Consider the following 18,588-nt stretch of genomic DNA (forward strand, 5'->3'; position numbering starts at 1 on the left):
AACTTTTTTTTAAAATATTGCTTGTCCAAATTAAATGAAAATAAAGTCCTTGAAACTCAAATATGTAAAAAAAAGCATTCTAGAGAGTTTGTTGACTGGTTTATTGTATATATGAGAAATTCGAGTTAAGTCATCTTTGACCATTAACAGACGCTGACATTACAGATAAATGGTCTTTATGTGCAATTATAGGTTGATTTGATTTGGTTTATTTTGTTTTGGGAATCAATTTTAATTGAGAACTAAACTATTTTAATGAAGAACAACCTTGCATAAAGACACCTGTCTTTCCCTCCTAGCTCAGGAGTGCTCTCCCAGGGGACACCAGTTACTTCAGAGCCCTCACAGAAGTGTCCATTTTGACTCACTGCACCTCCAGCCATCAGCCACTGAAGATCTGATATGTGACCATTCCCTTGCTGCTGGATGGTATCGATTTCTCATCTTTGGCAGACCTGCTGAGATGCCAACCAAATGTGTCGAGGTATTTCAGCTCTCACCAAGAACTACATGTGCTTTTTCTTATGTATTTTTTTAATAGAAGGATTGAATTTTATTATAACCAATTTATTTCCCATGCTGAATTATTATTTTAATTTTGTATCAGGATTGAATGAATCTGGAGTATTCCTGTTCCCTATTATATTATGTAATAAAGATAGTAATAGTTTATGCTATGCTCATGCAGTCCCCCAGTGTTTTACCTGCAGCATCCCATGTAATATTTACAGCATCTCTAAAATGCAGTCTGTCATTTCTGTTTCCATTATACAGTGAGGGACATACATTCTTTGACAGAACAGTCCTAGAGTCACCAAGCCAGCAGGTCAACCAGTCGAGTTTGGATCACAGGCCGTCATTCTCCAGGGCTCGTGTGCTTAACCACGAGTAACCTGCAAACCTGCTTCCATTCTTGTCAGTCTTAAATAGAAGGCTAATTTTCCTTATTGTTACCAACCTTTTGTGAATTATGCAAAACCAGGAATTATCTTCCCTTTTAAGCATGTCATTTACCTTCTGAAAAAAACTCAGGAAAGATATCCAAATTTTAAGTTGTGACATTATAGCTGCCTTATTTTCTCCTTTTGGTTTATTTGCTTCTCACTTTTGTGATGTTTTGCTTGTAATAAACTAAAAAAAATCAGAATTGGAAATTAAAATTTGAGGAAACTCACTACATTCTTTAATGTTTGAGTTGTTTTGGTTCTGTATGTTAGTTCTTTGCATAAATTAACTATAACTGATCTAGAACCTCACACAAATGTGAAGGTGAAGTGAATTTTTCACCCCTGGCTGTTTTCCTGGAGGTCCGCTGTGCCCCAGGGGAAAGCATTCCCATTCCCATTCTCCACACCCTCTTGAACCAAGTCTTCCCACCATCTGGCTACAGAATTGATAGAATTTTCTTTTTGTCTACAGGATAATACAGATCTGTGTAAATAAGTTTTTATTTATAATGTTTAAGTAATTTGTGTGCACTATAGAATATTTAGAAAATAAAGGACAAGTGATAGAATAACATTCACTTTTAATCTACCCACACACTCATTCTACCATTAACATTTTTCAACTGTTCCCTCTTATTTATATTGTTTTGTAAGGTTCATGCTATATGTTCAGTTACATAAACATATTTATTTTTCAGTTGTAGCTACACATTCACATTTCACTGTTATTAAAAATTTTTTATATCAGTATGAATATAATATTCTGTCATATATACCTCATATAAACCACTAGCATATGTGTGTACTTTCAATCTTTTGCTATAAGTAATTCTGCCATTAGCAAATGTGCATATAAATAATTTTTCTATTTTAGTCTTTTTGAAGCTTTAAATGCATACAGTTAAATTGGTTTTCAAAAATATAATGCCGATTTTTAATTCCAGTAGCAATAGATAAAAATACCTTTTCTAGTGCTAGATATTCTCATGTATTCATTAAACATCTGTATTTATTCTTTATGTTTGTGTACTTTGTCCTTTTGTGATCTTAGAATTTTAAAATGGATATTGCATGGTTCAAATAAAATAAAAAATAATGTAACCATAAATAATATAATACACACTAAATATTTTACTGACAGGTAATTTTATCTTTATTAACTCTTGTCTTATATTTTAATTATTATTTAATCTAACCATCAATCTTTTCTTTTATGATTTTCCTTTGTTTTTAAGCATGAAAATAACAATAATACTAAAATCATAATCTGGCTAATGATTATTGAGCTCTTGCTCTGTAGCAGTTGTGTTATAAGCATTATTTTATTTATACTTCACAGCACTGTGAGGTGGGTACTATAATTCACCTAATACAAAAGTGAAGGATGTTAAGTGCCTAAGGTCATTCATTTTGTAAGTGCCTCAGTTCTTTCCAAGTCACAAATAGTCTCGTTTTCCCTCTGGGTTAATTTCCTATTTAATTATTTTTCATCTGAATCTGATTTTGATAATTGGCCTCAAATGAGGCTTTAACTTCATTTTTTTCAAATTGTCCTCCAGTTATTTCCACCAGATTTTGAAAAATCCTTTCCTTCTCCCCTGATTTTTTTATGCCTCCTGAACTGTACATTATCTTCTTACATATACTACTTCAGCAATCTCTTAAAAAACTCTCTAAGATCAGTTAATCTTTGTGCTACATGTTAAGATGACTTCAGACTGACTTATTTTGTCTTAGAATGAATCAGCTATTTTACTACATTATCTAATACTGAATTTCTCTTGTTCATAATACAAATGCAACAAATGGAATAAAGATATTTAAATCAAATAAGATGATATCAATTACAAAGAATCTATGTTTAAGTGCACTATTCCATAGTTACCTACTTTTTCTTTTAAGTACATGTACAATTAGAGTTTTTACAAGTATGATTGAGAATTGAATAAAGGTTGTTTAGATGAAAATGCAAAATTTTCATCTAAACATTAAATTTTCATCTAAAATTACTTTATCTACCATGTGTGAAAATGAATTGGATTTTTACCTTTTGTTTTCTCTGATGCAAAAGATGAACCACTGCGGAACACAGGCTCCTATCTGGCTGTCTCTGCGAGAGTCAGAAACACTGCCTTCTCCTGGGGAGATCAAGCAACTGACAGCTTGTGCCACATGGCAGTTTTTGCTCAGCACCACAAAAGATTGTTGTCTTTTTCAAATCCCAGTGTCTGTAAGAAATTGTGGACAATTTTTTGTGTACTTCCTACAACCCACTCAGGGATGTATGGGATATTGTGCCGAAGGTAAGAAAACATGGATAACACAAATCAACTGCTAATCCTGGAACTGTGTATGTTGATGTGTTTGTGCCATTCTCTGAAAAGGTTGTATGGTGTGAATGCAAAGCTCACGAGATTTGGTCACTATTATTGCTTGAGTGATGCTAATTTTCTGGTTTAAATTGGCCAGATTTGTTTAGGATTCTTTGTCAAGATCTTAATACCCTCAAAAAAATAATTGTTGATGTGAAAGCACCAAAGGTTAACCTCATGGGTGATAATATGTTTATAAATGATGATGCCATTTACCTTCTGATAACATGCAATAACAAGAGCACGTTTCCATTATAGTATTCTTCCTCAAAAGCCATAACCCCAGTCTAATTATGAGCAAATTTATATGTAGAAGACAGAAAATACTGGAAGATACTGTTATATAAGCAACATTTGCCAATAATAAAAATTATATGAGCAATACCTATGGATATCCTGAGGTTGTTAGACTTTCCAAACTAGAAAATTCCAAATAAGACAAGTACAGCAAAAATATGGCAAAGTATATACATACAATTACAAATCACGATTAATGGTATGGATGAGATCTGCTGTAGGAGAGAATATAGGAGGTGAGAGGAAGATGACATTTAGGATGATGTGTCACCAGAGAAAGGCTCTTCTGAGAACAGGGCACTGACACTGAGAGTTTGGGGATAAACAGTCCTTGGGCAGATATCTGAAGGGAAGAATGCCCCAGGGAACAACAATACCTGAGAGACCTTAAGGAGATAAGAATGTGCTGTTCTTATGAGAGTGAAAGCAGGACAGGGAGTGAAGGAAAGCATAACAAGACATAGATTTGGAAGGGCAACGGGAGGGGAGGGGTGGCTAACATTTAGGGAGTTCTGCATTTTATTTTCTGTGTGTTGAGAAATCTTTGGACAATTATCCTGAAAGAGTGAGCCAGTAAATCATCACATTGCTTACACAGCTGCTGGCCACCTAAACCTGGCTGAAAGCACTATGTTCAATATGGGAATTTGCCATCTGCTCAGTTAATGGCATGTCACTGAGAAGGAGAAAATCCAGAGAGATGGATCAGCTTCACTGGCTGGCCAACATGAGAGATTCAGGAAAATGTCTCTTGGATTTCTCTCAATACTCTTGACATAAAAAAAGAAAAAAAACAATTAATTTTTTAAAAATTTCAAATATCATTATCAAATATTTGTGTAAAGTTCTGTAGGTATTTCAATAGAAAAAATATCTATATTAATTTAAGAAACACTGACAACTATTAAAAATGAAAACATACTTTCACATCAGAAAATATGTAAAATACAAATAACAAGTTTAAAAGAAACATTACTGTTGTATGCTCTGAATTAAAAAATTCAATATTTAAAATTTGCATTTTTATGACATGCTTTTAAAACTCAAGAAAAATTCCTGTTTTCTAAAATTACTACCACCCACTAAATTTCTCAGGTTTGAATATTCAACATTATTTCTCTCTTTTACCACATTCAACTCCTCCTTCTGGTTTTAGGGAGAGGGGATTTCTGGGAACTGATTTTTGTTTCCACTCTTAATTGCTGGCATTAATGAGACATACACATGAATTATCCTCTCTGATGTGCAAATAAAGGCTTACCTTAAAATACCATTTAGAACTTGAACTAGACTGCATGGATGGCAAATGGAAGTGACAGCCTCTTACTGTGAATGTGGAGCAGGCGTTCCCTGCTGATGGTGACGTTGCCATTTTAAAATGTCAGCGTACCATATAGAGGGAAGCAACAGTGAAGGGAAGGAAACAGGACTCAAATCAACTATTTGGAACAAAATGAAGAAATAAATATTGGGAGAGAACAGAATGAAGAAATAAGAATTCAGAAAAGTGAGGAGAGACCTAGCAAGCTCCAGAACAAGTTTAAATGTTCCAACATCTGAATCATAGGGATGCCAGAAGGAGAAGAAGAAGAGCAAGAAATTGAAAACTTATTTGAAAAAATAATGAAAGAAAACTACCCCAATCTGGTGAAGGAAATAGACATACAAGTCCAGGAAGCTCAGAGAGTCCCAAACAACTTGGATCCAAAGAGGAACACGCCAAGGCACATCATAATTACATTATCCAAGATCAAAGATGAGAGAATTTTAAAAGCAATAAGAGAAAAGGAGACAGTTATTTATGTACAAAGGAGTTCCCATGAAAACTACTAGCTGATTTCTCAAAAGAAATCTTGCAGGCAAGAAGGGGCTGGAAAGAAGTATTCAAAATCATGAAAAGCAAGGACCTACATCCAAGATGACTCTATCCAGCAAAGCTGTGATTTAGGATGGAAGGGCAAATAAAGTGCTTCCCAGATAAGGTAAGCTAAAGGAGTTCATCATCACCAAGCTCTTATTATATGAAATATTAAAGGGACTTAGCTAAGAAAAGGCAGATCATAACTGTGACCAGTAAAATGACAGTAAACTCACAACTATCAACAACTGAACCAAAATAAAATAAAATAAAATAAAATAAAATAAAATAAAATAAAATAAAATAAAAGTCAGCACAGGTCTCCATGAATCTCTGGCTTTCCTTTCAGGGTAACAGGGTGGGTCAAGGTCCATTTTAGCCTTTTTATCTTCACTTAGATAGGAAATATTACCAATTTTACATAGTTCTTCCAGAAAAATAAAGACGAGTGACTACTTCTACACTCCTTCAGGCTAGCATTATTCTGTAACTAAAACCAGATAGAGACAGTAGAAGAAAAGAGAGGTATGGGACAATATCCCTCAAGAATATAAATGCAGTGACTTCATCATCTAGTTGGAAAATTCAATGGAATCCACAAAACAGCTACTGGAGCTATTAAGTGAGGTTAGCAATGCTGAAAGAAAAAGGTCAACAGGCAAAATCAGTTATATTTCTTTATACTAGCAATGAAAAGTTAGAAATTTTGCCTAAAAGACCAATAATAGTACCAGATATATAAAATACTCAGCAATAAATATGGAAAAAATGTACATGAACTATAAAGTTAAAATTGTAAAATTTTGCTAACAGAAATTACTGAAGGCCTAAAATAATGGAATAATAAACCATGCCCATAAAATCAAAAGACTCAGTGTTAAGATGCCAGTTTTCCTCAAAATATATAGCTCCAAAAAAGTCCTGATCAATATTCCAGCAAGCTTTTTTTGTGTTTGTGGAAATTAACAAGTTCATTCTAAAATTTATTTGGACACAGAAAGTACCTATAATCCCTAAACTACTTTAACAAGGAATAAAATTGGACAATTTACATTACCTGACTTTCAGACTCATTCTAAAGTTACGGTAATCTACAGAGTGTTATATTAGCATCAAGATAGACAAATAGATCAATGGGAAAGAAAAGAGAGTCCCAAAATAAACCAGCATTGGCATTGGATTTACAAGCATCATCATGATAGTTGTTGACATATTTCTGTAATCCTGTGCATGACTATGGGGAAGGCAGTTTCCAAGGAACTGAAAACTGTGTATAAATTTCTGGAGATTGTAGTGTTTCATTACTTAATGCAGACTAAAATTTAGAAAACAAGATACAGAAGCTACAATAATTTCAAAATACAAACCCAAATTATCTATTTGATATAATCCTGAAAGAGAAAAAATTTGTTGTAAAAAAGGAATGTTTTGCCCTGACTTCTGTGGCTGGTGTGGCTCAATGGACTGAGTGCCAGCCTGTGAACCAAAAGGTTGCTGGTTTGATTCCCAGTCAGGGCACATGCCTGGGTTGTGGGCCAGGTGCCCCCTGTGTGGGGCACTGGGGCATGCAAGGGGCAACCACACATTGATGCATCTCCCCTTCTCTCTCCCCCTCCCTTCCCCCCTCTCTAAAAATAAATAAATAAAACCTCCAAAAAAGGAATGTTTTAGTCTGCATTAAAATGTACCTCTCTGAAGAAGTGTAATCTCATACACATCATATATAAATATATTTATATCTTTATGTTCGATTGGGTAAATAAAAAAAATCAACCTTTTGCAGCTGTTTCTGATGCAAAGTTACACCCATGCGGCCCTGATGAAATTGAAATAGGAGGTGACTGTGTTCGTAAGTATCAGATTGTATTTTTAATAATGTATTTATAAACTAATAATTTCAATAGGCTTTTATGTTCTGTGACTTACTTTAGATGTTGAATTATGATAACATCCAGCTTAGTGGATATCAAAAATAAAAATCACTTTATTATACCTTTAAAAAATAGTACTGGAATCAGCAAAGGTGCAGACTTGCACGTGTTCATACCCTATAGATGTGTGTGTTTATTGGTAGAGTCTTTTCATAAGAAAATTTAGCAATTTATCTCAACAACCTTAAAAGTCCACATGTATTTGGTCCCAGCAATTTGACTTCCAAAAATCTAGTTTAGAGAAATATTTAAAGAAGTGTGCAGGCACAGTGTTTATAATAGCATTTTCCTGATAATATGGAACAATTGTAACTACCCAGTAAGTACTAGCTGACTCAATATTTTTGATGTATCCATAATGATAAAATATTCTGTAAATAATATTAAAATGCAGAAATACATTCTTTGACATTAGTAGATACTCATGATATACTGAAACTGAGAAATCAGATTATTCACCACAATTTCATTTTTGTCTTCTAGGAATGATTGCATTTGTACCAATAAGTCTAGAAAGATACACCAAAAGTGTTAATGTGGTCATAATTTTTCTTTCCTTTTCAATCTACAAATTTCATTTTCTAACTTAGTTAAAATTTTTGTCATTTCAAATATTAAGAAATCCCCTGCTATAATATTCCTGAAGACAAATCACATGAAGTAGATTGTCTGATTAAACTTATGACATGGTCCTAAAGGATGGGCAGAAATCAAAATTACTTATGGAAACATTAGCCTTTTTCTGGCAACTGTTGGCCAGATGTAATATTCTAAGTGAATATGGGATTGCTGACATATAATTAATATATTTAACAAAAAAAATTATGGTGAAATAAGCCATAATGATGTAAAACAAATTAGGATAGATTATCTAACATTTAGATACTTGCCTAAAATTAATATAATTTGTTTTCAAATAATTTTTATTATAATCTTGAAATTAATACTCTAAGTAACTTTTCTATGTTTTATTTCAGTTGTAAGTGAATTTTCCAGTCCCCTTTTCTAGCATTCTTTAGACAATCTAATGTTTTATGGGAGAGTCTCAGTGAAATTAAACCCTGTAATTTAAGTTAAGAGAATAAGGAAATATTCCTAATAATAGTAACTTTAACCATAAAGTATAATTGTTTGGCTATTCTGCATAACAGGTTTGGATTATCTTTATCATACACATATATTATAGTGCAATTACTTTCCTTCCTTGAATAAGCAATAAATTTAAGGTCCTTATTATGAAATTTAGAATCCTTATGCAATTAACTGGAAAAAATGCTATACAAAATCATACACAATTTGCACAAGTAACACTTGCATAAAAATGAGTAAAAAGTTAAGTTTCATGATAAAAAAGACTATATTAACATATTTAGCATTTACTAACAGCAGAGTTAACGATGCAATAAAAATTGTACTTTTCAAGCAGAAATAATTTACATGTCATTTTTGAAAACTATAAGTTCCTTTTAACAAATTTTCTTTGCTGTACTGTTCCAAGCAATGATCAGCTCACCCAGATAGCTGATACCACTTAAAATATTGATTCCAAAAATTTAATTTTCATGAGTTACTTAATTTTAGTCATTTTTCATTTCTTATTCCCAATAATTATTTCTGTAGTTTTTCTCCATTTAAAAATAAATTCAACTTATTTTTCTTAGTTTAATATTTTTACTCAGATACATTTTTTAAAAATCAATTCATACTCATTAGTAGTCTATTATTTCCTTCAAGTCTGAATATGATGATTTGGCCTGATGATAAATAATAAAATATTTATCATTTAGTTTAATTTGAGATATGAGGGTTTTCTAATCTGATATCTAACAAAATAACACTAAGATATTTAAAAATACATAAGGTGCCCCTTCCACACACATTTAGGTTAAACTGTCATAATTTTTCAAAATCTACATTACAGAACTGAAAAATTTATATTTTGATTATCATGTATATCATAAAAAAATCTATGCATTTTAGGACATTTTAAAATCTTTTAAAATTTATCAAGTAATTTTGTCTTTTCTTAAACAACAAAATATTTTTAGAAACATTTTAGATTCCCAAATTTAATCTTGCAAATGCCCAAAGATAAAAATTATAAAATTTCTCTAAGTTCCTGAAGGAATCTTCATACATTTTAAGCTCAGAAAAATGAAAGAAATAAGACTATTTTTTAACAGTGGTCTATTTCACTGAGACTGTATAATCACTTCCACCAGGAACAGCTCTTTTAACTCAGAGTAATGAAGAGTTGTGTTGTAAGAGTAAATTATAAGGGTAAAATAGTAAGTCATTTGATTTTACATTATAGTGACTATTTTTCTTGATAACAGAAATTATAATGTAGAAAACCTAAATTATTTTTGTTTGTTTTATCTTTTAGAAAAGCTAATAGCTTAAAAAAGGTAAATTAGTTTTTTGTTCAAGAGCTAGACTTTTTCAAGTGAAGACGTATTCAGCGTACAATCATAAAAGCTCACTTGGCTGATGAATTTCTGTTATCAATATTTATATGATTATGGATGAAAATAAGAATGTGCTACTTTGCTGATTGCTAGAGATTATTTTTCCTGTAAATGTGTTTTTTCTCTTATTATTTATATATATTTTTATTTTTTCTAATTTTATTTTAATCATTGTTCAAGTACAGTTATTTTCTCTTATTATAAATCCATGAGTTAGTCTTTGTGAGCTTTTCCCATAAGCCAGTCTCCTTTCTTTGAGATGCCCAACTACAAATTATGCATTTTTCTCCCACCAGGCCAGCTGTCTGCCTCATTGCCACCACCACCTCCAGGAAGGCCTGAGGTTGTGGCGGAGCTGATTGAGTCCAGGGTTTTCTGCAGGTGTGCTTTTGATGTTTCCCCTGCAAACAACTCAGTGGGATTCCTCATAGCTTGGTCTAGGCTTTCTTCTCAGGAAATGAAAGAGGAGCTGAAGCAGGAGACCACAGTCCAGGCATTCTCTCTGTTAGAACTGGATGGCGTCAATCTTAGACTGGGAGACAGGGTATGTTCAAAACCAGTTGGGTTTTCTTTTCTTTTTATGAATGTATTAACTTGCAAAATGGGTTTCTAAATCATATCCTAAACTAGTTTTTGTCCCCATAATCTAAAACACTAACGTTTTTCTTTTCCTTTTTTCCTTGGTAATTGTGCCAACTCCACTGATAGCTGGATGAGTCAGTGATCTTAGTGGCTTGGGAGTATTTGCTTCCAGCAATTCTCTGATTATTACTGATGAAACCTTGTAACTTTATAACTCTTTCTGGCCATAAATGATATACTTTTATTCTATAAATAATGTTCCATTTTTTACAATGATACCACTTAGTATCCACTTTTAAATACATCTTAAATACAAAGTCTACAACAATTTTCATTGATTTTGAATAATGACTACTTTATAAAGATGGAATTTTTCTCAATTTTTAAATGAGTTTTTAAATGTTTTAGTTTATCTTTTAAATGCCACCTACCAAGAATTAAAATTAGGTACTTAAGTGTCATAATTCACACATCTTTTCTCCATAATGTTATTGCTAAATAATTATTTGTTAATGATATTTACAGATATTCTGTACAGCTTCCATCTTTTTCTTGGAGAACCCACATGTAAAAAGTTTAGCCATTGAAAGCCAAGAATTCTTTGCAGGCATTAAGGTACGTATCAGTGGAGATGGATCAGAAAGATGACTCCTCTGAAACTGCGTTTCTTTTTTTTTTAATCGTTTTCATTTGTTTTTTTCATAGTTGTTAGGTTTCGTTAGTGTCTGACTTCAGGACTGTAAAAATAAAGATTTACAATCAATGAAAATGCCAGGACCTCATGGAACTCAAAACCAGTACAAAGCTTATTCCTGAATAAAGACCATTCAGACACAACATGGACCAGGGGAAAGAGTGAGAAGAGTGAACTACGTTGTCAGAAGAGCATAGCCACAGTGGGAGGGGAAGTAGAGCTTAGACCTTGGAAACACAGAACCTTTGGGTCTACTTTGGTGAGAACTCAATAGACTATGAGGATTAGCAGTCAGCCACCAGGGACTTTCTGATTAGAGTAACAGTGAGAGTATTCTGTACTAAGAACCATCTGTTTTGAAAGCTAGCCAAGAACCAACACTGCATAAAAACTTTCTGCCTCAACAAGTAATTCATCTATGAACTAGAATAGGGATTAGACCTAGATTTCAGCCCTCACTAACTCCAGCTGTGGAAAGCAGAAGCTGTGAAATAAGCTGAAGACTGAGACATTTCAGGTGACGATAATATTTTGACTTTGGTGTTAAATGCAATTGGATGTATAACTTATATCAGGGATGATATTAATCCCTAAGGATGAATAGACTCTTCCATAATGTGCCAGTAAACATCGGCACACAAAGGGACGAGTACAGGAACCCTCCTGTCTCCTTTACTCTGCAGTGCCCGCCACAGAACCGGAATCACTAGGAACAGACTCCAACCAGACTGGCCGCCACGTGTCAGAGAACCAAACACCCAAACTGAGAGCAGTGCAGCAACTCCACGCATTCTTCTGTGTGTTGCTGCTGTTTTTAAGAGTTTGGTTTTAATTGATCTTGTGTAATTAAAAAATTCCAGTGTTTAAGCCATTACTAGCAGCTCATTTAACAAAACATGACCCATTGAGAAAAACATCCTTTCAAAATTACATCATAAATTCTGTTTTTACATGACTGCTTTGTGTATTTTCCTGTACCAGTTACAACCTGAATTGAGCACTATATCAGAAGATGGAAAAGAATACCAGCTGAGGATTGAGAGCACAGTTCCTATCGTTTGTTCTGAGTTCAGTGAGCTTGATCAGGAATGCAAAATCTCACTAAAACTGAAAACCGTTGATCAAGGTAATATACTAAATCCATTCAATTTTATTCTTAGATTTCAAATGACAACTAATGCTTTTTTAAACTCACTGAAGTGTTCTCATATAAGTCATTGTGTTACAGGTTTACATTGCATGACAGCTCAATCACATTAATGACCCTGAACCACATTTATGATTGCCAGAGCAATCCATATTGAGTCCACATTTATCCCTCCTGGGCTCAAAGTATAAATTTAAAAGAAAATAATGAACAATATCCTCCTCCTACTCCTCCTTTTTCTCCTCTACCTTTTTTTTTCTTCTCCTTCTGCTCATCTTCTTATTTATTCTTCTCTCGGCTTCATTTTCAGGGACTGAAGAACAAAGTGCTCTTTAAGATTTTCCACATCATATCAAATGAGTGAGGGGTGATAAGTTATGCTAAAAGTTCAAGCCTCTGCACCGTGGATCTCATAATGCATTCTCTGTAATTCTCTCCCTAGCATAAGCTTATGTATAAGATCTTTACAAAGTTTTTCTATTTATTACAGTCCTAGAAGAGAACATAGTAGGACAATCTCAGATATTTCATGTAGAAGGTTTTTTACTGACATGTCTCCTGGAGCAAGGGACATAAAGGAAAGAATAAACAAATGGGACGTCACCAAAATAAAAAGCTTTTGCACAGCTAAAGAAAACAGTATCAAAGTAAAAAGAGAACCAACTGTATGGGAAGACATATTTGCCAATGATACCTCAGACAAGGGTTTAATCTTCAAAATATATAAAGAACTTACACGACTCCACTCTAAGAAGACAAGGAATCCAATTAAAAAATGGGCAAAGGACTTGAACAGACACTTCTCCAAGGAGGACATACAGAAGATCCAAAGACACGTGAAACAATGTTCAATATCGCTAGCTATCAGAGAGATGCAAATTAAAACCACAATGAGATACCACTTCACACCAGTCAGAATGACCATCATAAACAAAGCAACAAACAACAAGTATTGGAGAGGTTGTGGAGAAAAGGGGACCCTAGTGCGCTGTTGGTGGGACCGCAGACTGGTACAACCACTATGGAAAGCAGTATGGAACTTCCTCAGAAAACTAAAAATGGATCTGCCTTTTGACCCTGCAATTCCACTGCTGGGTCTATATCCTAAGAACACTAAAACACCAATACAAAAGAACCTTTGCACCCCAATGTTCATAGCAGCACAATTTACAATAGCTAGGTGCTGGAAGCAACCTAGATGCCCATCAGTAAATGAATGGATCAAAAATCTATGGTACATTTACACAATGGAATTCTATGCAGCAGAAAGAAAGAAGGAGCTCCTACCCTTTGCAATAGCATGGATGGAGCTGGAAAGCATTATGCTAAGCGAAATAAGCCAGGCAGTGAAAGACAAATACCATATGATCTCACCTTTAACAGGAACCTAAACAACAAAACAAAGAAACAAGCAAAATATAACCAAAGTCACTGAAATAGGGGACAGACTGACAGTGACCAGAGGGGAGAGAAGAGGGAATTTCAGGGGAGAATGGGAAGGGTTTACAGGAACAAATTTAAAGGACACATGGACAAAAGCTAGGGGGAGGGTGGTAATGGGAGGGAAGTGGGGAGGGTTGGGTGGGTGGGCTGGAATGGGAGTAAAAGGGAGAAAACTGTACTTGAACAATGATTAAAATAAAACTTAAAATAAAGAATAAAGAATAAAGATTTTGAATGGTGAGGTTTTAAACACACACACACACACACACATTTTTCTATTTAATTTACTAATTCTATAGATTGCACTTCACATGGCCACATGCATGTCACCGTCACAGGCATACATACCTGAAATTCTTCCACAGAAGAAGAGAATAAGGGCACAAACCATGTGTGCCAGTTATAGGACTGACTGGGTTCTTTTGCCTTCCTATGTCTCTGAAGCAGAGACTAAAGCATGTTAAGATATACGTAATTTAAAATATAACATTTAAGAGAGATTATAATTCTGTTACCACACATTTCAGCATAAGAGATAAAATTTCATTTAGTAAATACACCAAATAAAATGTATCTAGGTCTTCATGTCTATGTTATTCCTAATTAAATCAGGGAAATGAAAGGATAAAAATGCTATGGGAGAAAGAATCTCATGGGAATGGTGCACCCAGGAAAAGAGATCGTATGGAGGTCAAAAGAGGAATCGAAAGGCTATTCCAAGATACTTGACAGTAAACAGGTTTAGTAGACAATACCCAGTTACCCAGTTACATGGTAGCTCCTGCTACCTTGAGCAACTCTATATTTTGAAATACAGCCCACAGACATGAAATCAAACCCTCTGTCTCAGGCAGTTTTACACAGTCCTACTTCAGTCTGTCTCTGAAAAGCATTATGCAAATTTTACTACAGTTTATGAGGCTGAAAGAGAAGAGTGGTTATTGATATTTTCAAAATTATATTAGGCAAAGGCTTTTCCATTACAAATAGATTTTAAACTATATTTGCATGCTCTCAATTCTTTCAACAAATCAAGCATTGCTTATAGTGACATAAAACAGCCTGAATGTATTCCTATTATTTTAGAATTTTGCATGTTTTTATTCTTTGTCAATTAAATATGATTTTCTTTGTTTTTCCTGGAGGAAAATTTCTGGATTTTATTCTAGATATGAATCATCGCATAGGAACTTCTTTTGTGTATTTTCAGTACATGTCTACTTTCATTACCAGAAACTTGGTGTCTCCGAGTCTATTTCTGCAAAGACTCTACTGCTTTATCACAGACTTAAGAACCATAGTTGGCCCTCATACCATGAACCAAGAAAAATTATGGCAGGAACTATATCAAAGCTGGGCATAGTCTATATTTACTTTAGGGAATAGTTTAACAGTTTGGATGTTTCTGTTATTTGTAAGTGCTTGATAAACACATGTATTCCTAGAAAAAAATGCATGAAGAGAAGCTTTTTTCCCCCAGGAATTTTGAACTTAGTGCAGTCTACCTATGTCAGAGAAATATAATTTCACACCTGAAAATGATGTGTGGAAAAAACAGAGGTTTTTAACAACTTTCTTCCTCCTTGATTCTCAGAAGGATTTTGCAAATATTAATTGTGTGTGTGAGCAAACTTTCTTTGTAGACACTTGTTAGAGGATTCTATCCTTTTTGTTTCATTAGGAAAATTCCAAGAGTTCCTTTTCATCAGTTACCATTTCCTTTCCAAATTGTTTTTTCTTATTCTTGGCTCCATAGGCAAGGAAGCATCTTTGGGTTCTGACTAGATTGGGACGTTTGAGAGGTAAAAAGAGGTAGAGAGTTTATTACTAGTGTGGAATTACCTTAATTTGTTTTGATTTCTCTGTTTTTTAAGATGGTGAACCCTATACCAATAATTATAGCTGCCATTCAATAGATGGAACATGAGTGCATGCCCTAAGACATGTTAAGACAGCCTGGACCCAAGGCCCAATTCTCAGGCAGAAAAAAATCAATCTACGCTACTTAGTGTTAAAATTATAACTTTTTTACAGATGCAAAGACAAATTTTATACATTGCTTTTGAATTTTATATATTGCTTTTTGAATTTTATCCAATGCATATGGATTTAAAACTTTACTGAAAATAGAAATATGCATGTACAAATATATGTTTATATTAAAATTGACTATTCGTAAAGATCAGGTAGAGTTCAATAGCTCTGCTTTTATTTAGACAAAAATCACAACTGCATTATTTTAAGAAAACTTAAGAAAAATCTCTCAATTTAATGTTTCATCTTAATCAACTGATCACATGCTTTGGTTGGTATGTTTTGTCAGGAAAATCCTCCATGTATTTTTTGTTATAACATAGGTAAAGAACAACTAGGCTTGAATCTGGCACTGTCTTCCTGTCACGTGGACCTTCATCAGACATCACCCTGTGCTAACGGGACCTGCAGCCATGCTCTTGTGCACTACACCGCTGTAATGGATTTTCTTCGAGATGGAGACAGAGTCACAGACGTTATGGTGGAACCTGTAGTTAGCGAGGACTTCCTGTGGAACAGCTACATTCCAGGCAGCATTCAGGTCAACAAATAAAAAAAATACCTTTATAACTTAAGCTTTAAAAAATATGTATATTTTATAATCATATCTTGAAAACTTTACATTTCAAATTTTTAAAATATTTCAATCTTAAAATTTTATTTTCAGTAACTCTGATAAAAAATTAATTAAGAACATATTGAGATCACTAAGCAATTTAATGGATATTACTAAATAGCAATTAATGATAATATTTACTGAAAATATTTTTACTTTTAAGATCAGAGTAAAGGATGTCCCAACTGCCTACTGCTATTCATTCACTGACCCACATATAATTACATTTGATGGCAGGTAATTTCCTCAAAAATTTTTTCTTTTAATAGTTTGTGTTTCTTTACATTTTGTTGTTTTCTTTTTAAAAAATCATTGTATGTTATTATCTCTTAGTCCTATTCACTGAAAGATTAAAAGGAAGGCATTTATGAACATCACTGCATTGTTTCAAAATACTAATTTAAGTGTGTGGAATATTTTTTCTTTAAAATCTATTTTTTAGTGAATATATGGATTAGCAGTGAGGCTAAATTTATAAAAATGAAGATTCTTACAAATACAGACACTCATTTTACTTTTACCATTTATTTTTAATAATGATTAAATTACTTTCTCTAGATATATATAATATATTGCATTTCTATGTGATACTGAAATACTCTTTAAGGTTTGAGGCAAGATGGTTAAACTAACACATTATAATTATTTAAAGATCTAATCACTTCTAATTCATGGCAAGGATACTCAGGGGAAAACCTATTGTAAATTATGGATACCTGGATTATGGATATTTGCCTCTGGAACTTAAAGTAAAATGGACAAATAACTGAAAAGAAATACAAGCGACCTTACTAATAATATCTGCATAGAAGGATTTAATTCAGTTATACTATTCTGGGGGAATTTATGACTTTAAAATGTCCCTAAAGAAAATGATATGAACACATCATTCTTGAGTCAAAATTTCCTTCATGATGCAAGGTAATTTATTCTTTTACAAAATTATAATGTGACCATTGTCAGTAAAATTATTCAATATTAGCACACAGACGCACATGCCCTCCGATAACAAACGAGACTCCCAAAGTTTGAACAAGTGCGAAAAGTTTATAGGAACAGATTCCACATGCAAGAACCCTTTGTGGTTATAATTTAAAACTTAGATATTTTAGAGGAAAAACCTCATGGAAGCATAATGGTGACTAATTTAATATATTATAATCCATCAAGATTAATTGTTCAACCACTAAGTGACAAGCTATGTTCTAAATGCTGGGAGGTATGGCAGTGATGAGACAAACATACTCTACCCTCATGGAACTTACCTTTGTAAAGGTGAAGTAGATATGCACAGTTAATAAATAAATGTACAGTATATCTGAGAAAGATAGGTATTATGAAGGAAATGAGAGCGAGGTGGAAAGAGAAAGCTGGAAGCAGGAGTTGAGAGAACTGTTGAAAGGGTAGCAGAATAGTGGAGAGATTTAGGTGGATATCACTACATACTTCCTTCAGTGCTCTACAAAAAAAATGCTCATGATATATAAACTTATCAGAAATACAGATTTTTAGTTCTTGCAGCGAAGTGTATTGAATGCATATAAATAAATTTAACACAATTTTGGTTTGTAACATACTGTTGTGACATTTTATACCAATTCTTAATGAAATTGACTTTTGTTAATGATAGGGTATATGATAATTTCAAGACTGGAACGTTTGTGCTTTATAAGAGTATGTCACGTGATTTTGAAGTCCATGTACGTCAGTGGAACTGTGGAAGCCTTCATTATCCTGTGTCGTGTAACTGTGGGTTTGTTGCCAAAGAAGAAGGTGATGTAGTTACTCTCGATATGTGTGGAGGTCAGCTACGTGAATCACAGCCATATTTATTTGTAAAGAGCCAAGATGAAACCAGCAATGTCAAAATAAGTGAATCTTACCTAGGAAGAAAAGTCACAGTATGTATGACTGTTATTATTATTTTTTAAAAGATTTTATTTATTTATTTATTTTTAGAGAGGGGGGAAGGGAAGGAGAAAGAAAGGAAGAGAAATAACAATGTGTGGTTGCCTCTCATGCCCTTGACTGGGAACCTAACCCACAACCCAGGCATGTGACCTGACCAAGAATTGAACTAGCGACCCTTTGAGTTACAAGCTGGTGCTCAATGCGTTGAGCCATACTAGCCAGGGCTGTATGATTATTATTAAAATAAAATTTTCTTTGTCTCTACATATTTTAGATTTATCCTGAACT

General features: G+C 33.5%; 1 protein-coding gene across 1 annotated transcript in view; it reads left to right on the forward strand.

The window, feature by feature from the left end:
- VWDE (von Willebrand factor D and EGF domains) overlaps window positions 1–18,588 on the forward strand; it is a 63,895-nt gene that overhangs the window by 7,626 nt on the left and 37,681 nt on the right. Inside the window, exons 2-10 of the mRNA XM_036010496.1 lie at window positions 300–484; window positions 3,019–3,250; window positions 7,258–7,323; window positions 10,170–10,417; window positions 10,981–11,070; window positions 12,131–12,275; window positions 16,097–16,314; window positions 16,553–16,626; window positions 18,020–18,290. Of these exons, the coding sequence (XP_035866389.1) occupies window positions 300–484; window positions 3,019–3,250; window positions 7,258–7,323; window positions 10,170–10,417; window positions 10,981–11,070; window positions 12,131–12,275; window positions 16,097–16,314; window positions 16,553–16,626; window positions 18,020–18,290 (1,529 nt within the window). The remainder of the gene's footprint in view (window positions 1–299; window positions 485–3,018; window positions 3,251–7,257; window positions 7,324–10,169; window positions 10,418–10,980; window positions 11,071–12,130; window positions 12,276–16,096; window positions 16,315–16,552; window positions 16,627–18,019; window positions 18,291–18,588) is intronic.

This window comes from Phyllostomus discolor, chromosome 10 (genome assembly GCF_004126475.2).
Source record: "Phyllostomus discolor isolate MPI-MPIP mPhyDis1 chromosome 10, mPhyDis1.pri.v3, whole genome shotgun sequence".
Lineage (NCBI taxonomy): Eukaryota > Metazoa > Chordata > Mammalia > Chiroptera > Phyllostomidae > Phyllostomus > Phyllostomus discolor.